The sequence below is a fragment of the Crotalus tigris genome, unplaced genomic scaffold, assembly GCF_016545835.1.
Source record: "Crotalus tigris isolate CLP2741 ecotype Arizona unplaced genomic scaffold, ASM1654583v1 scf7180000017614.5298720, whole genome shotgun sequence".
Taxonomy (NCBI): Eukaryota; Metazoa; Chordata; class Lepidosauria; order Squamata; family Viperidae; genus Crotalus; species Crotalus tigris.
This window is the reverse complement of record NW_024096513.1, coordinates 1,508,006-1,532,846: the sequence shown is the minus strand read 5'-3', so window position 1 is coordinate 1,532,846 and position 24,841 is coordinate 1,508,006. Positions and strand designations below refer to the sequence as shown.

General features: G+C 40.5%; 1 protein-coding gene across 4 annotated transcripts in view; it reads left to right on the top strand.

The window, feature by feature from the left end:
• THRAP3 (thyroid hormone receptor associated protein 3) overlaps positions 1 to 24,841 on the top strand; it is a 31,098-nt gene that overhangs the window by 188 nt on the left and 6,069 nt on the right. For 2 of the 4 annotated variants that reach the window (XM_039327618.1, XM_039327598.1), the window contains exons 2-7: positions 6,531 to 6,611; positions 10,515 to 10,676; positions 13,488 to 14,372; positions 17,637 to 18,386; positions 20,307 to 20,479; positions 22,107 to 22,212. In XM_039327618.1, coding sequence (XP_039183552.1) covers positions 10,540 to 10,676; positions 13,488 to 14,372; positions 17,637 to 18,386; positions 20,307 to 20,479; positions 22,107 to 22,212 — 2,051 coding nt within the window. In that variant the 5' untranslated portion in view covers positions 6,531 to 6,611; positions 10,515 to 10,539. Of the gene's footprint in view, positions 1 to 247; positions 4,889 to 6,530; positions 6,612 to 10,514; positions 10,677 to 13,487; positions 14,373 to 17,636; positions 18,387 to 20,306; positions 20,480 to 22,106; positions 22,213 to 24,841 lie in introns of those variants that run through there. The other 2 variants (XM_039327608.1, XM_039327625.1) reach the window with 2 other exon arrangements.

Below are 24,841 nucleotides of genomic sequence, written 5' to 3'. Positions count from 1 at the left end.
TACCCCTAATCTTGGACTTCCCGAAGTGCGCGGGGACCGGGATTTGGCGTGGTCTTCCGCTGCGCGGCTGGAGGGCGTCAGGGAAGGCCTGGCTCATGGGGGAGGAGCGCCCAAGGAGCTCGTGGACCTTCCCTCCCCCCCCCGCCAGCGCAGGCCTTCCGTCGGCACGGTGCCTCTCCCCCCACCCCACCTCTCCCCTCCCCTCCCGCGGAAGGAGAAGATACTCGGGCTGTGGCGCTGCCGGGAGCGAACTCGCGAGGCCTGGTCGGTCGGTGGAAGGGCCTGCCCCGGACGGGCAGGCGGGCGAGGAAAGGAACCGTTTCCTGGCTGCGCGCGCGGCCCAAGCCGAGGGCCTCCCGCGTTTGTTCGGAGGGCGTCAGCTAAAATTCGGTTGGCAGCGCCAAAACCGGGCGGACGGTGGCCGCGGCCCACCTCCTTTGGCTCCAGCCGGCGTGGCCTTCCTTGTGCTGGGCGTCCTAGCCTCGTAACGCGGCTCCCGAGGAGGTCGGCCGCTGGCTAGCTCGACCTCCCCAGGTGGCCCCCACGCTGGGCGGGCGCAGCGGCCCCGGAATGCCACAGCTCGGCGCCTTTCGGTAGTCCCGCCCGGGCGAGGGAGAGACGGGCGCCCGTTTGGTCAGCCCGGCTCGTCTGTTGCGGGAGGCTGTGGGAGAAGAGCGGTTTTGTGGCATTTACAATTTATTTCACAGTAATGTAATGATGGTGAGAAGTTTCCTCTAGGAAATGTCCTGTAAATGGGACTCATCTAGTTAAGGTCCTCTGTGGGCCGGTGGGATACTCGGAGTGCCTGGCGGAACGGAGTTTGGCATATTTTGAAATCTGTCCCGGGAAAGGCTTGCAGGCCGGCCGGCCGGCCTAACTCTCGCTGCCTTCTGGCCGCCCTCGGACTCGGGGGCGTCTGCCTGGAGTGGCGTGGCTGCCACGGGGATTGCTCGTTTTCAAAATGGCTACCAAGTGGGTTTCCTCGGTCTCGACACAAAGAAGCCCGGGGGGCAGCCACGGGGCCGACAGGCCTCGGAAGCAAGGTCCGGGCACACGGCTGCCATTTCCGTGGAATAATCGGGCATCGGCCCTGATCATGGCCTCCTCTGGCCTGGTTCAAGGGTGTCTGGTTAGCTGTGGGTTTTCTTGTCTGCTGCAATGCTTAGAGCCCTGAACATTTGCGAGATTAGTGAAATGGGTAGTGACATGAAATGAGCTTGTCCAATGTGTTTTGCATTTATTTTTGTATGGAAAATGGTTCAGTTGTTTGCATTCTTGATTTCAAGAAATTCAGTTATAATGGTTTTAATTTTTTATGTTTCTGTATATATTTTCTGGGTTATTTAACATCAATATTACATTTGTACTGTTTAGAGCCTAACACAATATTTAGTGATTTTTTTTAATGTGCATTTCTCTGCATAGCTTATTCCTAAAAGTGATATTTTAGCCATTTTCCTTAAAAATATAAATCATGAAAGGATCGGGAAGAACGGTCATTCTATGGAAGAGAACATTGCAGGAGTTCTGAGCTTCAGCTACTGGTTTCACTCACTGTAGTCCAACAGTGTGGCTGATACTAACTAGGCTGGTCCAGCAATTTGGCACTGTTTCATTAACAGTTTGAATATCTCGGAAAAATCATACATGCATTAGCACATACGAACAGATTTTTTTAATTGTTCACTACATAGCTTTTTGCACATGTTCCCAAATACAAGCCCCCCTTTAACTCATAATTCTCATTTTAAAAAGTATGTTTAAAAGCATTCACAAATCCATTCAAGGCAGGGCAATATGTCATTTTAACTGCATTATGCTTGGCAGCAGACCTCAAATCTCTAGGTTTCATCAGTAAGGCAAAACTCTGTTGCTTCTTTAGGTCAAGTGCATAGAAGACCCAAATTATACCTCAACCAAATGTAGACTAATTGAATTACTTAAGGAAAAGATATACCATCTAGAGGAAAAAGCAAAGGTTTTAGAGGAGTCTAGATTCAAATAACAAAATGAGAAACCCAACTAAAGGAAAAAAAACTGCAACCAAACTGAACACAACAAGGAACAATTAACTACAAGAGAAAATTAGCATTTAGCAATGTGATTTCAATCTTCAAAAAGGGAAAAAAGCGGATCTAGGAAACTACAGACGAATCAGCCTGACATCGGTATCTGGGAAAATCCTGGAAAAGATGTGAACATCTAGAAACAAGCAAAGCTATTAATATAAGTCATTATGGTTTTGTCAAAAACAGATCATGCAGACAAACCTTATTACTTTCTTTGACAAAGTGACTAAATTGGTGGATCAGGGAAATACTGTAGGCATAGTTTACTTAGACTCCAGTAAAGCATTTGACAAAGTAGACCTATTTCTTGGTAAGATAGAAAAGTGTGGGATAAACAGAATCACCATCAGATGGATTCATAAGTGGCTGACCAATCACATTCAACCTGTAGTCTTCATGGCACTATGTCTAAATGAAGGGAAGAATGCAGTGGGATATCTCAAGGTTCTGTCTTAGGCCCAGTACACTTCTTCATCATAAACAATTTAGATAAGGGGATAGAACGGGAACTCATCAGATTTGCAGATGACACCAAGCTGGGGGGAAATAGCAAATACTTTACAAGATAAGACTCAAGATAGAGAAGGAGCTTGACATACTTTGAACACTGGGGTCTATCCAACAAAATGCAGTTCAGTGGTGTGAAAAATAATAAAAGCCAAATGCACAGGCTTAGACGAGGTACCAGGCTCAACATCAATAACTGAGAGGGATCTAGGTGGACAATCACTATATTTAAGTATGAGCTATCAGTGTGCTGCAGCTGCTAAAAAGCCAATGCAGTCCTATGTTGCATCAACAGAGGGATAGAATCAAGATTACATGAAGTACCCTGCCCCAGGGCAGCACTTGGGTCTCAAACTTGGGCTTGCTGCTTGTCAACGCAGCTTCCTAACCATGTTCTAACCACATGAGCCACCATGCTCCTAACAACTTACCTTTTTATTCTCATGCAACTAACACTGAAGTCTTCCCTATATTTCACAAGTGAATTTAAGCACATATCCATTTCTTAAGCATACAACCATATAATAGTTTTATGATGCTGCTAGAAATTATTTATTGATTACACATGTAAAAATGTCCTGTGCTTTCTTTTCTCTATTATGTCTGAGTTCTGAAATGGGCAGCTATATTCCATAAAGGAATTATAAGATGGAAGTTTTGTGATTTGCTCAGAACCAAGGAATCTGTCTGAAGAAAAACTGGATCACATTATGTGTGGTAGTTAGATTCTACAAGCAATCCTCTGCTTACAATAATGTAATGTTTAATGACTATTCAAAGCTAGAATGGCATTAAAAAGTGACTTATGACCAGGTTTCACACTTATGACCATTGCAGCATCCCCACAGTCATATGATCAGACTTTGGGTGCATGGCCACTGGGATGTATTTATGATGATTGCAGCATCCCAGGTCATGTGATCACCATTTATAACCTCAGTTGACTTCCAGCAAGTAAAGTTAAGGGGGGAAGCCAGATTTGCCTAATGACCTCATGGTTCACTTAATGGATTTGCTTAAAAACCATGGCAAACGTAAAATGGGGCAACTCATTTAACAACTATGTTGCTTAACAATGGAACTTTTGGGCTCAGTTGTGGTTGTATGTTACGGACTACCCATGTTGTATTATTTTTATACAGTATAATGTCTTCTGGCTTGCTGACAACTGTTAAAATGAAGGAGATTTGTTCCTCTAGAGCTAAGTGAATTTCTGCATGGAGTTAATTGTTGTAAGAAAGAGCTGCTATTTAAGATAACCAGAAGGGAAATAAATAGCTGCAGCAGATTCATTGGGCAGAAAGATTTCCATTTGGAAGAATGTAGACAGATGTGGGTTATTTGAGCTTGCTGCAGTGCTCTGTCTTCTATATGAAGCTTCTGAATCACAAGCAAGCAGAATTATGCTTTTAATTTATTTAAAATGAGTAATTTTCAGCATTTGTAAGAATCCCATTCCAGTCCAAGGAAACTTTGATCTGAATATTACAGGGCTAATTTTAACAGCATGCAGCTGTATAAGTTTTGTTTTAAATTTTATGCAGATACTTCTCTTTCTCAAACATTTTAATTTATAAATCAATATAGTTTCAAATGGACTGCTTTAAAATGATGGCTAACAGTTTCATTATTGATGTAACAGGAAGAAGGATTATTTTTTGTTGTTGACCTGATATTCCAGTTTTAGACATTTCGGTCCACTATGGTTCTGCATATGCCACTATTGAGCTTTTGCATCTTAAAAAATGGAATTAAAGAAGGTTGCCTTTAAAAATAGAAATGATGAATCTGCAGAGCATTGTTTATTTACATTATCATAAAGTGACTTGTGTAGACTTAAAACGAATAGGTCGTCCAGTTGGGGACAGTTGTGAGGAAAAGAATGTTCTTTTCCTTTTGCTGTCAACTACAGCAGTTTTATTAAAATACAATTCTTTGGTTGAAGTGTAATGGGAAACTTTGACCTAATGCAAGCCATGACATTTATGCTGAACCCTCTATTAAAGGTAAAGAGGGATTGGGCAAGAGAGAAACACCCAACCACATCCGTAGTGACATTTGTGAAACTTTGGGCTGTTGGAAGAAACTATTGTGGCAGAAAGGCAATGAAGGGAAGTAAGGGACTACTAAAGTTGAGGATTGTTGAAACTTTTAAAGCTTAAAAGAGCAATAGTAATTTTTCAATTTTGTGGGCAGTCCGCTTTTCTTTTAAATAGCTTTTTCCTTTTCATACAAGAGATTGGTGCTATCTTGCTCCCTCACCCAAGGATAAACTCCTGGATCTAAATTCATTTGGATCTCATGCTAAGAAGGTGAAGAAATTTGCATGGATAACTTGTTTACTCATGGAAAAGTTTGTCCTTGTCAACAATTTGTAACTATATAAAGTAATTTTAATATGTATTAATACTGTGATCATTTAAAAATTCATTTCAATTTCCTTTTTCTTTGATGAGCTATAATGCTTTCTAGGAAGAGTTTTAAAACACTGCAGGTCTGTTTTCTGCCTCATGCCTGATTAGGAGTGATTTTAAGGTGTACAGGTCTGGGAAAAGAAAGTAAAAAATTCAGTCATCAGTTGATTGAATCACTGTCAACTGCATGTTGTGAAGCAGGCTGCAATGTTATCTTAGCTCATTGTTGACAGGATGAGAAGATAAATGGTCCCCTTTCAGATGTGAGATAATTAAAATATTCCTTAAGGATGAGATGAACAGGTGGTGACTTTTTGTTTTCAAAAGCCCAAGCAGGCTACTGTACTGAGGAGGAGTGGTTGGCTTTTTGCCCATGTTGCTGGAGAGGCCCTTTGGGCTTCACTGTGCTGAACAAAAGGTGTTTTCTTTCTGATTAGGGGTAAAAACAACATAAAAATCAACTTTGTATGAAGGTTTGATTTGCAACAATGGCAATTGGAAGGCAAAGCAGATTGCTTCTATTGGCAGAATTCCAAGCCTGGTCTAGAAATTTTGTCTCTGCTTGGTAAAAAAAACAAGCAGCTTCACACTATGAAACTGATTACGTGTTATAAAGTAATAATTGATATTACTAATACTAAAATTATAGAAGAATTTACATGGTATACCTAATTTGCATTATAAAAATTCAAAACTAGCCATTGGGTATTCAAAAAATAAAGTTTGCTGTTGGCACTTTATATGTATAATATAGCTGGATTAGTTTAGAAAAGATTGACAGTTAATGTGTGGCAACTGGCCTGCATTTAAATCATGATGGCAATTGACAACATTTTTTCCTGGAAAGTTTGCATAACTGCTTCAGCAAAAGTCCTCAAATTGGATGTGGTCACATGATGACTGCCTAACAATTGGTGTGACCTACAACCATAATTCTGGCCTCAATTATGGTCATAAGTCGAAGACTTCTTATATGTAAAATGGAGTAAACAGGGTACAGTATATACTTCATTTTTTATTTCCTGTTCTGTTATGTCAAGATACAAAAAGCGAGTGGGATAATTCACTTCTCAGGTTGCAATGTGACCCTTCCAATGTAGGCCAGTTGGCTAAATTTTTTATATCAGCAGTCCCCAACCTTTCAGGCATGGCGGAGGCGGCAGTAGGGGGCGGGAGAGGAGATGGGTTCTCGCCCACCACTTTCACTGCCCAGTTCCCAATGGACTGCAGCCCAGCACTGGGCCACCGATGGGGGTCGGGGACCCTTGTTTTATACATGCCATTCAAGTTCCTGATAGTGTACTCTGTGCTCACACGAGGCACAGATGAACAATTCCTTTTAACTGAACTCAGTGTTCAAGCTAGATAGATTTGTGCCTCAAACCATCTTTCAAGCTATTTCTTTATATTCCTTAAAATATAATATTTACTATGTGTGCAGTTGGAAATAAGCACTTATCTTTATTTTGCAGAATTGTTTGCTCTTTCAAGTGGAAGGAGAGTGCCAATTGACCTTTGATTTCTTACCTTTATTTTGCAGAATTGTTTGCTGCTTTCAAGTGGAAGGAGAGTGCCAATTGACCTTTGATTTCTGTTCAGCCAGAGTTAATTTCAAGGCAAGGTAAGTTTTCCAACAACTTGTCATTGTTAATACCGAAGAGGCTTTGAATGTTGCATACTTTTCATGCAAAATGGTTAAAAACATGTTTTAAAAGCTCATTGTTTTTCTGTTATATACAGTAGTTCTTGGCCCAGTGACTGTTCAAAATGACTGCTGAAAATAATGGACTTATGACCCATGTCCAGAATGAAGGTTGTTGCAGTGCCCAGTCATGTGATCAAAATTCGGGCATAGGGCAGCCTGCCTGCACTTACGACTGCAGGGGTGCTGTAATTCCCTCCACCTCGCTTCCCCTCCCATGCTATTTTGGCCACCCTGCACTTTGGCATTTGGTGGTAGCTCTGGGACTGGTGCTGAAATAGAGTCCTGGGACTTTCAGAAGTCCCAGCCAGCTACCACTGCCCTTCGGCCTCTACTTCAGCCCCAGCACTGTCACTGCTACTGAGAAATAAATACAAGCTCCACATTAGCGCCAGCTACACCGGTACTATTCTCCAAAGCTGCAGTTGCCCTTGCTGCCCTGTGCTTCAGAGGTTCTATTGTGCCTCAATAACCTTCGCCATCCCACATCATTTTCCTGTTGTCTATTTTTCTAATCATCAAATCTATAGATCAAAATTTCATTTGTTTTTCTGTTTCACATATAAAGTCCGAAAGGGGGTTCCAATCAGCATTAGAATTAATCAGTATCTTTTCTTTAATCAGAGCTGTCAATTTCACCATCTCGGCCAGCTCCATCAACCTTACCATCCATTCTTCTATGATGGGAAATGTCAGACCCTTCCATCACTGTACATATAAATATCTCACTGCTGTTATATAGAAACAAAGTTCCATGAGTTTTTTGCAACTGTTTTAAAAAGTTCATCAGAAAGTTTCAATTGTATATTGGTCTTCAAGAGTTCTGCATTAATGTATTTCAACCCAATTTTTTTAGCTTTTTTGCATGTCCATCCAGCATGATAAAAAGTTCCCTCGTTCACATTTCTGACATACATTCAAAGTACTTTTATATACTTTAGACACTTTTTTCAGTAACAAATACTACAGCATTTTATGAAAATTCTGTTTAAGATTATAACACAGTCTGAATTTCAGTCCTTGCATCCACGTATTCTCCCATTGTTCCCTTTGAATATCACAACCAAAATTTTTAGCCCATTTTATTATACATAGTTTATACATGTACGAATTGGGGGATAGTGCAGTGCAAAGATGCAGCCACCCAACTTGTTCAGCAGTGCTTATGGCTGCAGGGATGCTCCAATTCATTCCACCTATCTCTGCCCCACCCCTGGCTGTGCCCTTTTAGCTGCCCTGTTCAGTAGCAGTAGGCTGCAGCAGCGTGGTGGAGCTGAAGGGTTAACGTTTCACAAGATAGGCTCGAGATTCAGAAAGATCTTGATAGACTTGAACAACCAAATGCAATTCAGTGAGGAGAAAAGTAAGGTTTTATACTTAGTCAAGAAAAACTAAATGCATGTATAGAATAGGTGGTACCTGGCTCAAGAACAGTAACTGTGAAAGGTATCTAGGAATCCTAGTGGACAACCATTTAAGTATGAGCCAGCAGTCTTAGTGCAATACGATACGATACAATACAATACAGTGCACTCTTAGGGTGCATCAACAGAGGGATAGCTTCAAGATTACATGAAGTGATAATACCACTTTATAATGCTTTGACAAGATCACGTTTGGAATAGTGCTTCCAGTTTTGGTCGTCACAATATAAAAAAGATGGTGAGACTCTGGAAAGAATGCAGAGAAGAGCAACAAAGGTGCTGGAGGATAAAGGATATGAAGAACGGTTGCAGGAACTGGGTATGTCTAGTCTGGTGAAAAGAAGGAATAGGGGCAACATGATAGCAATCTTCTGATATCTAAGGGGCTGCCACAAAGAAGAAAAGGGTCAACCTATTCTCCAAGGCACCTGAAAACAAGACAAGAAATAATGGATGGAAACTTAACAAAGAGAGAATCAACCTAGAATTAAGGAGAAATTTCCTAACAGTGAGAACACTAATTAGTGGAACAGCTTGCCTTCAGAAGTTGTGTGTGTTCTATCACTATTAGGAACCTAGGAAGGAATCCTCTGACTCTGGACATTTTTAAATCCATTGAAAATAAATACACCTGAATGGTCTTTCGTTTTTCAGTCCTGCTGCTTTATGCTTCATTCAGAAATGTGATTTGGAAGAAGGTGTGTGCGATTTAGGAAATGAGGCTCCTGCTGTTTTCCAAGCCCTGGGGCATACACACATATTCCTGCCCTGCTCCTTACCTGGGACTCTGCTTAACAACCTGTGATTCTCACTTAATCATGGCAACTGGGAGTGCTGGGATTGTTGTCACAAGAGAATCAGTGACATGACAGTTCACTTAATGGCCACATTGTTCAATGACTGAGATTCCAGTCCCAATTGTGGTCATAAATTAAGAACTACCTGTAGATATATGTACAGATTAATTTATTGTATCTCCTTATAGCTGTAATAAACTGATTTGATTTGAAAACCCAATAGGATCCTCAGTGTAATTATAACACAATTTTACTTTTAAAAAGGTATATTAATGCTTTCCCAATAGGCTGTAATAGTAATTCTTCTTAATTCTGTCATTTTGAGGGTTTTTTTTCCCAAGAGATAAAGCTTCAATAATTGAGAGTTTGAACCCAGTCAGGACTATTATTGTAGTATTCACTAAAATACTTTTAATTCATTTGTAATGGTTTACATAGGACCCAACTTCGCATAGAGGTTAAGACACCAGAATAGAAATCAGAAAACTGAATTCTAGTCCCGCCCTAGCACAAAGACAGCTGGGTGACCTTGGGCCAGTCACTCTCAGCATTACAAATCATGCAATTGCAAACCATTTCTGAAATCTTCCCAAGAAAATTCCAGGCAGTTGCCAGGAGTCATGACTGACTGGAAGATACCAAAAAAGAAACTTTACAGAAGGTAAACTCATCCTGACAAATTATTTAGGAATTTAACAAAGATACTGGTATTTGAAACCAGTATCCTGTGACCAGCTTCTTCAAGACAGCTTGAGTTGAAGAGGCATTAAGGCTACAACTTAGAGGCCCCCAGTCATTACCAACTTAACTCAAATGTGTTTTTTTCCTGGAACTCCTTTCTCCAAAAGGAGAAAATCCAGAAAGCATCCATGAATATCAACTAGCAGTCAGAAGACATGATGAAAAATCTTTAATTTCCCAACACATGGGCAGATTTAACCGTAGTTTCAACTGGAAAACTTGATGATCCTAAACCAAGCCCAGTGTTTTTGTTGGAGGATGTTATATAGATGATCTGTTTCCTTTTTCTGCTGTCCACGGTTGCTGCAGTGTGTTTGTGCTCATCTAAATAGAGTTCTTACACAAGAGAAGTAAGAACTAGACGAGCACACACTGGTATGAGATGACTTTTAGCAAAGCCATTTTCCTGTAAATGTAATTCTTCAAAGATATTGTAAGTTGACAAGATACTGTAACCAACATATGCAACCCTGAAACACTTGGATAGATTCCTGGTTTATTTTGGCTACAGAAGAAATCCCTTGTGGCTGCTTGATTGTGATATGTATATAACTTGATTTGCTACCACCAATTTTCTTCAGAGTCAACATCTCTTCCTAAGCTCTAGTTCTTTGTTAAGTGTGGAAGAACAGGTTACAGTTTGTCTATTACAGCTTGTAGTAAAGATTTGGGGATCTGACAAATGTAATTATTTGCTAGACATAAAAAAGTAATGGGCTTGACACTTTGTTAAGAGAATTCTTAAAGCTTGTGTGATCCTACTGTTGTCCTTTTCCATTTTCAGAAATTATTCAGTAAACACATTTCCCTTATTACAGAGGGACAGCCATTGATGTTGGTTAAATTTTCTCTGTTGACAGATTAAAGTGAAAGGATTTATAAGAGATGTCAAAAACAAATAAATCAAAATCTGGGTCCCGTTCTTCTCGCTCAAGATCTGGGTCTCGGTCTCGGTCTCGGTCTTTCTCAAAGTCTCGGTCTCGGTCTAGATCAGTTTCACGCTCAAGGAAACGAAGGCTCAGGTCAGTATTTTGGGGTTGTCTCTGGGGTTGTCAGATTTTTACCAACAAATGCTTCACCTTCAGATCCTCATATGAAAAGAATGTCTATTATGTTACAACTGCATGTCAGAAGTTGTATTTCAATAATTCTATCAAAATGATTCTTGATCGTTCATGAAAAGAAAGCTTCATTAAAACTTGTACTTTCCATGTTGGGAAAGGATTCTTTTGGGAGATAATTTTTGGTCACTGGCAAGTATTTGCTTTTCTTGTTCTTTTGTTGTTGAGGAATGCTATAAATTATAAGAAAACGTTTCCTGTTCTGTAAATTGACAGATAAAATGAGGTTTTATGGTCAGACCCTTTCCCCTGTTCAAGAGCAAAGAGTAGCTGCAGTATGTGCAAATGTTTTAACTGATTTCCCTTCAAAATCTTCAAGTTTTTACTTTTTAGGACCCTGCAAGCAGAAAAGAGTTTAATACAGATAGAAAACTAGTGATTTCAGTTTCCTGATCTGAATATTGTGGTGTTGCTGGTAACTAAATTCCCAAAAGCAAGAGATAATTTTCTATGTGCTTTTCTGATTCCATATTGAAGCTTGGACTCTTATGTAAAAAAGAATAGTTGTTCAGATAATCCCAGATAGCTGCTTAGGGACATGCCTTGTCTGTTTATGGGGTTGCTCTGCTTTTCAGAAACCACTTAGTCTCCGAACAGATTTCTTTTTCTTGACTTCCTGTTATATTTAATTAAACGTTTAAATAATTGAAAATATTCTGTGTTTTGTTAGGCTACAGACACAAGTAATTGTTAATAATTAGAAATGCGTGGGAAAGGCAACTGTATCACGCAGTGAAACTGAAGGGCTTTTCTTCCAGAGGGCAAAATCACTAGGAACATCTGTCTAAGCAATATTCAGAAAAGCAAATGGAAACAGATTCCTTGTGCAAAATGTCTCTGGAAGTGAAAACCTATTGGAGAAATTTTTGTTTTGTGAATTATTTGATTAAAGAAGCAAAATGGAAAAAGCTGGCATGTACAAATCATTTGGGAAAAATTTAGCAATCTCTCAGAGGTAGGATTCATTTCTTCAGGATAGTGGCTGCAGATCATAATCCTTTGGCAGAGGAAAAAGCTGTAGCAGCTGTTTGCTTTCAGTGACTCGGTTGGGAAAATTGGCTGGATTGTATTTGTGTCTCTCTCTGGAGAGTTTTTATTTTCTTCAACTTGACAGTCTGTTTAGTTCATGGTATGAGTCAGTCATTTGCCTCTCTTTTCATTTCCCCTAACTTTGTGGAGTGATCTGAGCCCATGTGGTTTTAAATCTCATTGTTGATTTTTTTAGATCAAACAAAACCCTCTTTACTGTTGTAGAACTTGGGTTTCATTCCATGTCTTTGAAAATGATTTTTTGTGAACAGCCTCCAGGCAACTGGTCCTCAATAATTGTTAACCTAACCGCTTGGGGACCGGCTCTTGTGTGGGTTGATTAGTTCTTTTAGAACTACCGTTAATTGGCTTGCTTTCACTGCGTGCACTAGGCTGTGTGTCTGCTTCTTCTTTCTTCTGTTCCTGAAACTGTTTGCGAATGAGACAGTATCCCAGGTAAATTGGTCTCTTTCTTATTTTTATCAGGGAGGAAAGTGTATTGTGCTGCTAGACAGCAGTGACTTTTTATGTTGACCTACACCCTTATAGCAATGCTGCAAGGTATGTTAGGCTGAATATATATGTTTCAAAGTCAGGATCTGGGTTTTCCTAATCATAGTCTTGGCCTTTGACTTTCTAAGGTGATATTACCTACACTTTTTTCAGCAAAATCAAACAGACTTGCTCAAAACATTACACATGTTACAAAATACATCTCCAGTGTTATTTGATTTTCCTATATAATTTAACATAGATATCATCTTCTATAGCTGTGGTTTAAAAGACAGTGGCTTTATAGTAGGTTTCAACTTTTTTTTACTAGCGTGATAAAGTTCAAACTCAGTTCTGCTCATTTTTTATATGTGATTTCTCTGTTTTCAGGTTTTAATTTACAGGTTTCATCCAATCCATGCCAGGATTGTTCTCAACAGGAGTTTTAGAAGACTGATAGTCTTTTGAGGTAGACTAGGTCAGGAAAGAGGCACCACAAAAATTACTGGAATTATCCTATAGGTTGTAACAACAGAATCTTGAGACCCTGACAGAGTTACCCTCTGCCTTCTCAAGAGTGAATCAAGACAGGGTTATCTTGAGATTCTTTCCCATCCCTTCCTCTTTCCTAGGGCCAAACTCCTTTATATAATCATTCTTGCTTACTCCTAACAAAAATAAATGCATTGTAGTTGATTTTTAAAAGGGATAGCAGTATTCCAGTATTTGAGGAGCTGCTACAAAGAAGAGGGAGTCAGGTTATTCACCAAAGCACCAGAGGGCAGGACAAGAAACAGTGATTGGAAATTGATCAAAGAGAGAAGCAATCTGGAATTGAGGAGAAACTTCCTGACAGTGAGGACTTGTCACTTGTCTGAGATGGTATAGGGTCTCCTGCTTGAGCAGGGGGCTGGACTAGAAGACCTCCAAGGTCCCTTCCAGCTCCTATTTCTATTTCTATTCTCAGTATCTGTGTATTTTAGTAATGTTTTTGTAGGAAAATCAAAGCAATGCAATAACCAATTTTTTCTTCTAGCTGGTAAATTCCAAATGTTAGCTTTTTAGTAAAGAGGATTATTTTGAGAAATTCTAGAAAGGGAATCTTTATCCTGTCAAGCAAGGAAGAATAGGTTTTTTGAATTACATTGAAAAGTATTATGTATATTTACCAAATACCTTTTTTCTCCTCAGTTCTAGGTCCCGTTCAAGATCATATTCTCCCTCTCATAACAGGGAGAGGAACCATCAACGAATATACCAGAACCGGGATTTTCGAGGTCATAACAGAGGCTATCGGAGACCCTATTACTTCCGTGGAAGGAATAGAGGATTCTACCCGTGGGGCCAATATAATCGAGGTGGTTATGGAAATTACAGGTCTAATTGGCAAAACTATCGCCAAACATACAGCCCTCGAAGGGGGCGTTCACGTTCTCGGTCACCAAAGAGGAGATCTCCTTCTCCAAGATCCCGAAGTCATTCTCGAAACTCTGACAAATCATCATCTGATCGTTCAAGAAGGTCTTCATCATCTCGGTCATCTTCTAATCATAGCAGAGCTGAGTCCTCCAAACGTTGGTCGTTAAAGGAAAAGAAGTCTTCTAAGGAGGTTCGAGGGTCCCAAGGTGCTGGGGACAACCAAGGGGATGACTCCAAGGAACAGCCCTTCTCAGGAGGAACTACCCAGGATGTCAAGTCTTCAGAGGGGTCAAAACCCTGGCAAGATGTGGGAACCTATGGCACCAGCGCAGCCTCAAGGGCCTCTGCCCTGACAGAGTTGAGTCCCAAAGAGCGTAGCCCAGCGCTAAAGAGCCCTCTCCAATCAGTCGTAGTCAGGCGCCGATCGCCCAGGCCAAGCCCACTTCAGAAGCCCAGTCCAACATCTTCCAATCCTTCCCAGCTGGGCTCAGCTCTGCAGAGCGGCAGTTCCTTTCAGGCAGGCTCACATCAGTTTGAGCATGGTTTAGCCAGCCTGAGCCCAACCAGGAAGAGCCCAGTATGCAAAAGCCCCACAACAATCAGCTCCATTTATGGGGCATCTCAGAAGGAGGAAATAGGGGCAGCCTTTTCTAAGAGGCAAGTGGTCTTAATTCATGGAATTGATTAATTGTTCCTATTTGGGTTGGAAGCTGGATGCATAGTTTAGCTGCTAAAAATAATGTAGGTTAATGGAATGATTGCCTTTCTTCAATGTGGCTATAGAATAAATAAGTTGCTCTTGGATACTGTTTGCATGGAATTGGATCCAGACTAAATGTGCTGCTATATGAGATTTAAATCATAATGAAGAGCACTTTATATTATTTTAATAAGCTGTACCTAAACCAGGCTTAGTTTGGATCTCAGTCCATTTCATGAAAAAGTAACTAAATTAAATTAGGAGAAATAAAAGAGGTATTTTGGGAAACTATTCCACATCCTGAATGCATATTTTACTTGGGTAGTTTTAAAAACAGGTAACCCTCAACTTAGAATTATTAGTTTAGTGGCTGTCCGAAATAACAATGGCCGTGATTTACAACAGATCCTCACATTTCTTATGACTGTTGCAGGATCCCCCATATGGTCACATGATCAAAATTGGTAACTTGGCAACTGGCATGTATCTACCAATGGTTGCAGAATCCTGGTGTGTGTGTGTGTGTGTGTGTGTGTAAGTAAAGGTCATATGATCATTATTTGGGACCTTATCACTTGGCTTCTGACACGCAAAGTCAAGGGGGCAAAAGGCAGATTTACTTAATAACGGCATGATTTGCAAACAACCATGTCAGAAGTTGTAAAATCAGGCAAGACTCACCTAACAATAGAAATTCTGGTCTCAATTGTGGTATAAGTCAAGGTCTACCTATATTATTAGTCACATAAATAGCTGGAGGCGTTTTTTGATTAAAAATTAATTGAATATCAGTAATGTCACATTTCAGATTCAAAGTCTTACTTAAAATTAATATTTACAAATATTTTAAAATAACCTTACATATATTTTAGAAATTGGGAGATAAATCTTCAAGTGGTTAGCGTTCTGATTTTACTGATATGTACAAATTACGTACATACAATATGGTGTGAAAAATGGCTTCCTGAAAAGTTAAATGTAGTTTTGATTTGGATTCATTCCAGAATTCACCTTTTCATGCATTTTCCAGGATTCTGAAACAGTCCAGCATGACTGAGCTTCGGTTTCTGTAGTTTCCCTTGTAAAACTGATTTTAAATTTACCAATTACCTGTTCTCTCCACATGAATGGAGGTTTTATTACACTATGTTTAGCAAAAAGCCAGCTTGATATTGGAATTTGGTCTTTGCCTGAGTGGACTAGCAAATTCTTGAGTTTGGAAGGAGTTGGTAATGAAAATTATGAACACTGGAACCAAGGAAACCTAAAATCCAAGCTTTTTGTGAAACCCAACTTGTGGCATTGTCCAAACTAATTGAAATGGACCAAACATCTGTGCTTTAATGTTAGGTAGGCCTAATAGAAGAAACTTCAGGTTTGTATTTTCTGTGTGGCCAGCTGCCTTGGCGACACTAAAGCTTCTGTTTTAGATTAAATCTCAGTTCATAGCTTTATCCAGTACAAATTATGGATTAGAGTGGCTAGTGGAAACTAAATTATAACTTGATGTTTACTACTGCTAATACTAATGAAAGTTAACCACATTTTCTTTCAATTGGACAGATTTTTAACCAGGAATAGAAGGCAGTTCATTAGGATTCTTGTTGAGATTTCCTGGAGTATTTAAATGTTTAATGTGTATCAGAGTGAAAAGGCTTTGTGCTCCATAGGACAAAATCCTGAAGAGAAATGGCATAAAACTCTGGGCAATGCAAATTTAGGAAGAATTAACCTGCCCATTTGTGCGATGCAGCTATATGGCCATTAATTAGGCCACTGCTGTCCAATGGGGAAAATTTTGTGTTAGCAGGAAAAGCTGATTTTTAGACATTGCTGGAATATTATTAGAGCTCCATCAGGGGTTGCTTTCACAGCTATCATTTATTTGTTGCTATGTGGCAACACCAGATTTGGTGATCTAAAGCAGAGTAAAATTTGAGTAGACTGATGGCTTATGTTCATAATAGGGAATAACAGGAATACCGGTATATTCCCTTAGTTTACCGTGTTAAAGGTATATTTTAAACTTAGATTTTTCTTTTCTGAGAGTGTTCTAAAATGGCTTAAACTAAATCTAGGGTACATGGATACAGTAGGAATGTCTTTAGAGCAGGTGGGAGGAGATTGGTCACAATTTAAATAGAAATCTGCAGACATTATATTATTTTGGATTTTTTTGTATTATAAACGTTGTAGAAGATGGTTTCCTCAATTTTAAAACAAGGGAAAGAATAGTATTGAATTTCTAAATGCACATTTTAACAGTGCTGCGTCTTTAATCATCCATTATTGCAAATAAGGTAGATTTCAGAACATTGCTAGAATCATAGTTCAGAAGCAGAACCTTTCTGGTATGCTTTCAGAAGCATTTGGCAAGATATTTGAAATAGTGCTCACAGTATTTGTCATCCTCTGGAATCTATTCATGGGCTTAATTTCTAGCAAGTATCGATAACTGTTCAAAAGTCAACTTGTACATCCAGTAAAAATTAAATAATGAAAGTGGCAGTTGCAATGAACATCCTTGGGCAGAAACATTATTTTCATGGTTTAAAAATAACAGCTATGTTATGGAAACATCCATATTAATACACGGATGTTAATTTTAGCTGATGTGGTAATCTTGCAGCTAGATCTGTTTTGAATTCCACCTCTGATTGAACATTAAATTGTTTTTAGAGCTAGATGCAATAATCACTGGTATCAAATTAAATCATCCGATCTGGTTAAACATTGCCATTCTTGATAAGTGTTCATTTCCTCCCAGCCAATTAAGTATTTTCCCCATTAACGTTTTTGCTTTTATTTGTGTTTTGAATTGTCTATAGCTTCCATAGGAGACATGCCTTCAAATATTTGAAGTAGCTTTTGAGCCTTTTATTTCCATTGTGTGTTACTTAAAAGCACAGCAGTCCAAAGTGAAAATGTTGATGGGTTAATTCTTCAGAAACAGGTTTGTAAATGAATACGCAGGTTAGGTAAGATACTTTACATATTTTCTGCCTTCTAGCTGTGGCAAAAGATTCTAGAAAGATTGCCATTTTATCACTGTTGCTAAGGTATTTGTTCCCAGGTTCTGTGACTTGCTAATCAGGTGTTAAACAATGCAAAAGAAGCTAACTAAACATGGGCCACACATCACGAGACAGGGTCTTTTCCAGATGGCTTGATTAGATCCTACAGGAATAACTGCCTGAAATATTCCCTCTCTTTACTCATAGGTACCTGGAAGAACAAAAAGCAGAGAATGGGAAGGACAAAGAGCAGAAACTGATGAATGTAGAAAAGGACAAAATGAAAGAGAAGGGAAGCTTTTCTGAGATGGGATTAGTGGATGGTAAAACAAAGTTAGATCCTTACACCTCTAAGGCCGATACAGAAAAGATGCATCGTGGGAATCAGTCCCCAAAGCGCTATAAAGTTCGAGATGATTTTGAAAAGAAAATGGCCGAGTTCCACAAGGAGGCCCACTATGGCAAAGAGGAGGCAGAGGAGCCAGAAAAGAAAGTTAAGGGCAAAGGACGGAAGGAATCCAATTTGGAGGAGGACGAGGACGAGGAGCCCAAATTTGTGAAGACAGCGCCTGCTTCCAGCAGAAGCCAGGATGAGGATCGGCCAGGCAAATGGGAAGGCCTGGTTTATTTACCAGCAGCCAAGGAAAAGCAGAGGAAAGCAGAAGAGGTGGCCGAGGAGTCCTATGCTGAGCCCTCCAAGAAAGACGAGAGGCAGGCGGCCAAAAGAGCAGAAGCTGGGCACCGAGGGTTTGTTCCAGAGAAGAATTTCCGAGTCACCACCTACAAGGCAGGCCAGGAAAAAATGGCGACCTCTCCCCCACCCCGAAAGGCCCCAGAGAGCAGAGAGAAGCCGAGCGTGCGGGGGGAAGGCCTGGCCACTGGCAAATCCTCCTTTTCCATTACTCGTGAAACCCAAGTCAATCTTCGGATGGATTCTTTTGATGAGGATCTTGCTCGGTGAGGCATTCGGCATGTCTGGCTTTGTGGAGAAAGGGGGGTTGGGGAAAATGAATGCCTATTCTATTCCCTCATTCTCTCAGTAGAAAGGGTAAATCAGGAGCCGCTTAAAAATAAGCCCAATTTTCTATTTATAGAGCACTGTACTTGCTCTTGCTGCTAAAAATATATGGGTGCCAATTGTTTTGTAAAGAAAGCAATATTAACTAAATATAATTTTAAGTTATCATTTAGTGTTAACTCAAAAAATGGGGGCTTTACTAGCACACAATCAAAAGTAAAATGTAACCCTCAGCCCAGGAAAAGTTGTACAGACTCGGGTTACATTCTATTTAAAGTGAAAACTGAAAAAGATCCTTACTGAAGCACCGTAAGAGTGGCTATTTTTATTTGATGCATTTAATTTATATTTAATTCATCGACTTACAATAAAATACATAAAATATAAAAAACCCACATAGGAACTGGGTGTCGTCCAAACAGTTATCAGTGCAGCCAGAAGATTGGCTCTGTCAATCAATCGGAATAGAGTTGGAAGGGACCTTGGAGGTCTTCTAGTCCAACCTCCTGTTCAAGCAGGAGACCCTATGCCATTTCAGACAAGTGGCTGTCCAGTCTCTTCTTAAAAACCTCCAGTGATGAAGCACCAACAACCCTCTGGAGGGAAGCTGTTCCACTGGTTAATTGTCCTCACTGTCGGAAGTTTCTCCTTAATTCCAGGCTGCTTCTCTCCTTGATTAGTTTGCATCCATTGTTTCTTGTCCTGCTTTTGAAAACAAGTTGACCCCCTCCTCTTTGTGGCAGCCTCTCAAATACTGGAATACTGCTATCATGTACTGCTAGTCCTTTTCTCTAGACTGGCCATACTCAAATCCTGCAACCGTTTTTCATATGTTTTAGTCTCCAGGCTTTTAATCATCTTAGTTGCTCTTCTTTGCACTTTTTCCAAAGTCTCAACATCTTTTTTGTAATGTGACCAAAACTGGATGCAGTATTCCAGGTGTGGCCTTACTGAGGCTTTATAAAGCGGTACTAATACATTCACATACCCAGAACTCCAGACTCGTGCACAAAACCGCTCTTGGTGTAATTATGGGTAAATTATGCATGTATATAAAAAAAAGAAGCACTGCTTATTAGGTCTCTCCTAACCCTTCTCCTTAATTAATGCTATTTTTATCCAGGTTAACCCAGATGTAGTTATGCAACTAGTGGTCCCATTCCTCTCTCTGCCAGTGAAAATGAAGCCTCAAATCTTACTTGTTAAGCATGCCCAAAAGCCCTTTATAAACCTGTGTTTAGATAGTATATGGTGCCCAGCATTTCTGTCTCAAAGCTTGCCAGCCTGAAAATCTGAAAAGTAGCATGCACATTAGTTGAGTGGGGAAGGAGAAGAAAAAATACATAAATTTATATATTTTGTTGTAGGACCTCTGCTTATTCAGCAGTCTCCATTGAGATCAATTCTGACTGTCATCCAGCATCTTAGTGAAGAACTGATAGACACACACACACACACACACACACACACACACACACACACACACACACAGGGTTCCTTTTTTCACATAATGATTGCTTAACTTGCCATTTTATACTAAAGCAACATAGTGTTTGCTGCCCATTGAAACATTGCTTGTGGCTTGGTGGCTGGCATTTTGTCCCCAAGAGCTGTGAAATGAAAGCCATTCCCATTCCTCTCTTCTTGAAGCTTGGCTACAGTGAGAAAAAGGATATTAGTATGAATCTAGATTTGGAGAAAATAATATCAGAAGAATAATTCTCTAAAGCGGGATATACCATAATCTCTTTTGACTTTTAGGGTGCCACATTTTACATCACTATGGTTTCCAGTCTGGAAGTGGCCTTCTGTGGCAGCTATAACCATTCATACATGATCTTTCTCATGTGTCTTTACAGCCCAAGTGGGATTTTGGCACAGGAGCGCAAGTTATGTCGTGATTTGGTGCACAGCAATAAAAAGGAACAAGAGTTCCGTTCCATTTTCCATCACATTCAGTCAGCCCAGTCTCAGCGAAGTCCCTCAGAGCTCTTTGCCCAGCACATAGTGACCATTGTCCATCATGTGAAAGGTGAGTTTCCTGGGCTTTTAAGCCAGCCTGGCACTGCTGCTTTCTCAGAAATCAGTGCAGACTTCTGTATGTTTCTTTTCAGTAGAGCAAATGGGGAAATGCTTCCATATGGAATATGCAGTGAATTCTGCAACGAGCAGGAGATTGGATTGATAACTGCCTTGGGCAGTGTGTTGGACTAGAAGACCTCCAAGGTCCCTTCCAGCCCTATGATTTATTCCTATATTGTTTTATAAAAAAGTATTTTTGAAAGATTCTGGAACAATTTCTTCATTTTACCTCTTAGCTGATTTCGATTCAGTTCTAGTTAAACTTCTATTTCTCTCTCCTGTGAATCAAACAGAAATAAATTAACCCAAATCATTTTATCTATTCCTGCTTCTGGCAAATTATTTATGTTTTCATATATCAGTATTCTAGATAGAAATCACGGAGTAGTTTAGGGTATTATAAACTCCAGGGAGGCTGTTTTGAAGAGAAGGTCCGCAGTTGGTGATTGCTGGGCCTGCATCCCAGTCTCTTGGATGAGGGAGCTTTATGCATCATTCTGAGATGAGCACATGGAATGATACAGTTCTGTTTGAAAGAGATGGAGAATATCTGTCAGTGAAGCTATAAAAAGCTTGTATGTTAAAACCAGTATTTTGAATGGTACCCATAAACCTACAGGAAGCCAATGCAGCATTTGTGAAACCAGAGTTACTCATTTGCCAGCTGTAGGCAGCCACCTTTTGTGCTAATTGAATTTTCCCAATAGTCTTTAAAGTCAACCCCATATAAAATTACTACTAGCTTTGAGCAAAAGGAAAGTGCAGCTATTTGTACTCAAAGTGGGAACATGTATTGAATCTGGGCCTAAAGGAAGCTCTGCCTTTTCCTGGACCCATGCAGTGGCTGCGTGGTGCTGACAGGTACAGGGAATATGCCTACGCCAGAAACTAAACAGCTTCACATTCCTAGACATGTTACTATGCAGGCCCTTTGTGAACCATTGGTAAAAACATTGTCACAAGGAGAAGAAAAGTCCTCCCCCAAAGTATCTTTATTGGTGACTGAGAACATGTGTAGCCCTGAAGATGCACACTGCAGGATTCTGAAGCCTTGCTATTGGATTGCAGCAATCTTATTAGGCAACATAATTACAGGGGGACTATGCTGCCTGGAGAAAATAGTTACTGGATTGTAGCCCATGAGAAAGAAACTTTTCTCCACATATGGCTTAGAATATTGTCTACTTCCTGATCTTTCCACTTCTTTGTCTGCTTCCACCTAAGGAGTGAAAAAATGGATTAAAATGACTGAAACTCACTTGTCTGGAATAAAAAGTCTAGGAGCAGGATAGTTATGAAAGTGAAGAGTGGCATGGAACGCTCCTTATTTTTTAGGAGAGTCCTGCTCCATCTCACGCTTAGTAGCATCAGATGGCTTTAGTGCCAGGAAAAGCTTCCAGTTAGAAGACTTTAATACGTCTAAGCAATGAGGTGGATCCTCTCCTCTTTCTGTCTTTACCCCCTCTTCACTTCTCTACTGTTTGCTTCTTGAATCTGTTGCAGAGCCCACTTTTATCTTGTCCTAAAGTCTATATACAATATTAACAATATGGTGTTTCCTCATCGTAAATCAACAGAGCATCACTTTGGGTCTTCAGGAATGACGTTGAATGAGCGCTTTACAAAATACCTAAAGCGGGCAGAGCAGGAGTCGGCTAAGAACAAAAGCCCTGAAATCCACAGGTGAGTGGAACTTGGCCTGAAAGCAGAGCAGGGTCAAGTGGGAGAACCGAGGGTCTTATGCTGAAGTGGAACTTTAGAATATGACAAACATAGGAAGAGATGTTGCAGGGGCTTAAGGCTTGAATTAGAGCTGGACATAAATAGCCTTTTAAAAGGTGCAGAACTGGGTGCAGGATTTCCTTGGATTTTTACAGAGAAAGGAAAATAATCAGGAGATCTTGGGTTCATTGGCAGCGTGGGAAACTCAGGAATCTGCAGACAAGAGAGGACTGTATACAGTACTCCATATTCATATATAGCATCCAGCAACCTCATGAATGAAAGAAACCCAAGTGCAGCCTATGAAAAATGATCTGAAATTCTATTTTCTTTTGAAGTAATTTCTAAAACAAAATTTCATTCATTAAAAATATTAAGAAATGGTAGAAAAATGCAGGAGAATTTCTATGCCTAGTATTTGATTTTAATTTACAGCTGAAAATCATGGAGGGGCATAGCCAAATCAGCCTGCTCAGTATTAGGCAGCTGATCAGGAGCAAGCCCTGCTTGATTGAAGGAGCGGGGGGGGGGGGGAATTATGCTTGTATGGGCAGATGTATTTTTACCTGACCTCCTCCTCCTCCTCCTCCCCCCAGCCCCAACATCTCATAGGTTAAGGCTCTAACAGATTCTGTGCAAAAATGTCAATAATTGGCCAAAAAAGGCAAGAGTGCTGAAACTGGATTTAAGTTCCTGAACATTTAACAGGATGAATAGCGTTCCCATAAGTTGAGACATGTTTCCTCAGTGCTAAGGACCAAAAGCAAACGGAGATTTCAAGGAAGCCCAATTCTGTTAGATTGCTTCATGCTCTGTGTTTATGAGCTTTGCACTATTGCAAGAGAATGCACAATATTTATCTCAACATAATCCTTGCCTTATCGCAGGATTAGCAATGGTAGCTTCTCCAAGGCCACGAGGGGTCTCACAATCAGTGTCCCAGCATACCATCCAGGGTTAGGTAGCATAATAAGAGCTTATTTATTTATTACAATCATTTGTATCCACCTGTAATAAAATGCCAGGCGGTTCAATAAGTCAAACATCATAAGAGGTCATAAGGCTGAAGCTCATTCCAGCAAGACCTAGTGGCTGTAGACCAGACATGTCAAACACAAGGCCCGGGGGCAGGATGCGGCCGCAAAGTGGTTTCATGTGGCCCGTGAAGCCATCCTGGAAAAAGCAAGGGAACGCCCCTTGCTGCCTTGGCCCTGGCCCTGGCCGGCCGGAAGCCAATGTACAGTTTTGTGGTGGCCATCTGTGCTGAAATGTATTCAGTCTTAGCTCCACAAGGCCGTCTGGGAACAGCGAGGAACCAGGAACTGATGGTTGCAATGTCCTGGGGTGATATGATCACCTTTTGCAACTTTCTAGCAAGCAAAGCCATGGGGAAGCCAGATTCACTTAACAAATGCATCACTAAGTTAACAACTGCAATGATTCACTTAATTGTCTCGCTTAGCAACTGAAGTCTTGGGTTCAGTTGTGGTCATAGGTCAAGGACTACCTGTACTCTAGTGCACTTTACAGAGAAATGTCCTTGAAGACTAGCTCAACTGGTCCAAAATGTGGTGGCAAAAGCAGTTGTGGTCCCACCTGCATTGTCCATGTGGTGTTGCTCCTTCTCAAGCTGCCTTGGTTGCCACTGGGCTTCCAGATGCAGTTGATGGTGCTAGTGGTCATCTGTAAACCTTCTTGGTGTAGAGCTTGGCCCATCTGCAGGTCCCCTTGTCTGCAGTTGTGCCTGCCTGTCCAATAAGATTGGCCTGCATCGCTTCCCATCCATCCAATGAGGATGTCTGCTGGGGTACAGATGGTGTGCCTCCTGTGTTGTTTTTCCTGCCCTTTGGAACAGCCTGTATCTGACATCTGTCCAGCCCTGACCCTGCCTGATTCATTCCACAGGCTTTGGGCCAGAGGGTTTTTTCTTTTACAAACTCATAAAGCTACTAGTAAAGGAGAATATTTGTAGCTCAGAGTTGAACCTCTCACTCATAAAGCTATCCACCCGTACAGTGAGTCCCGGTGGTGTATGGTAAGCACTGGCATAAGGTACAATTTTTAAAATCCATATGTTGTTTTTAAAAAAACAGCCATTAAAAACAAACCTGCAGGATCCTATCACCCTCTCTAACCCAAGGCTGAAGAAAGAGCCAAATTTTCAGAGCTCTTTTGAGCACAGCCAGAGCTGAGGCACCTTGGAGGGCTGCTGTTCCAGAACGCAGGTGGTGACAGACAAAACAGCCTTCTTAGGTCTTATCAGGTGATGCTAGTAGGTTAGAGCCATATTTTGTGTAACCACCTCTGGATTGTGCTGCTTATGATAGTTTCTTCCCCTGGTGAAGAAGTCATTTTTATTCCCTTTGTTGTATTGTTTTGAACCATTGTAAGCCATTTGGGAATATGCATCAGTGGGCAACTATAGCAATGGAAAAAGAAATAAGGACTCCCTCCCACCAAGACCCAAGACAGTGATCTTAATGAAAATGCAGTTAAAATCAAAGAAATACACAGTGAAAATCAAGTAATTAAAACTAGACAGCCTCCCAACTTCCTGGAGAGCTGTAACAGATAAGCTAGAGACAGGCCA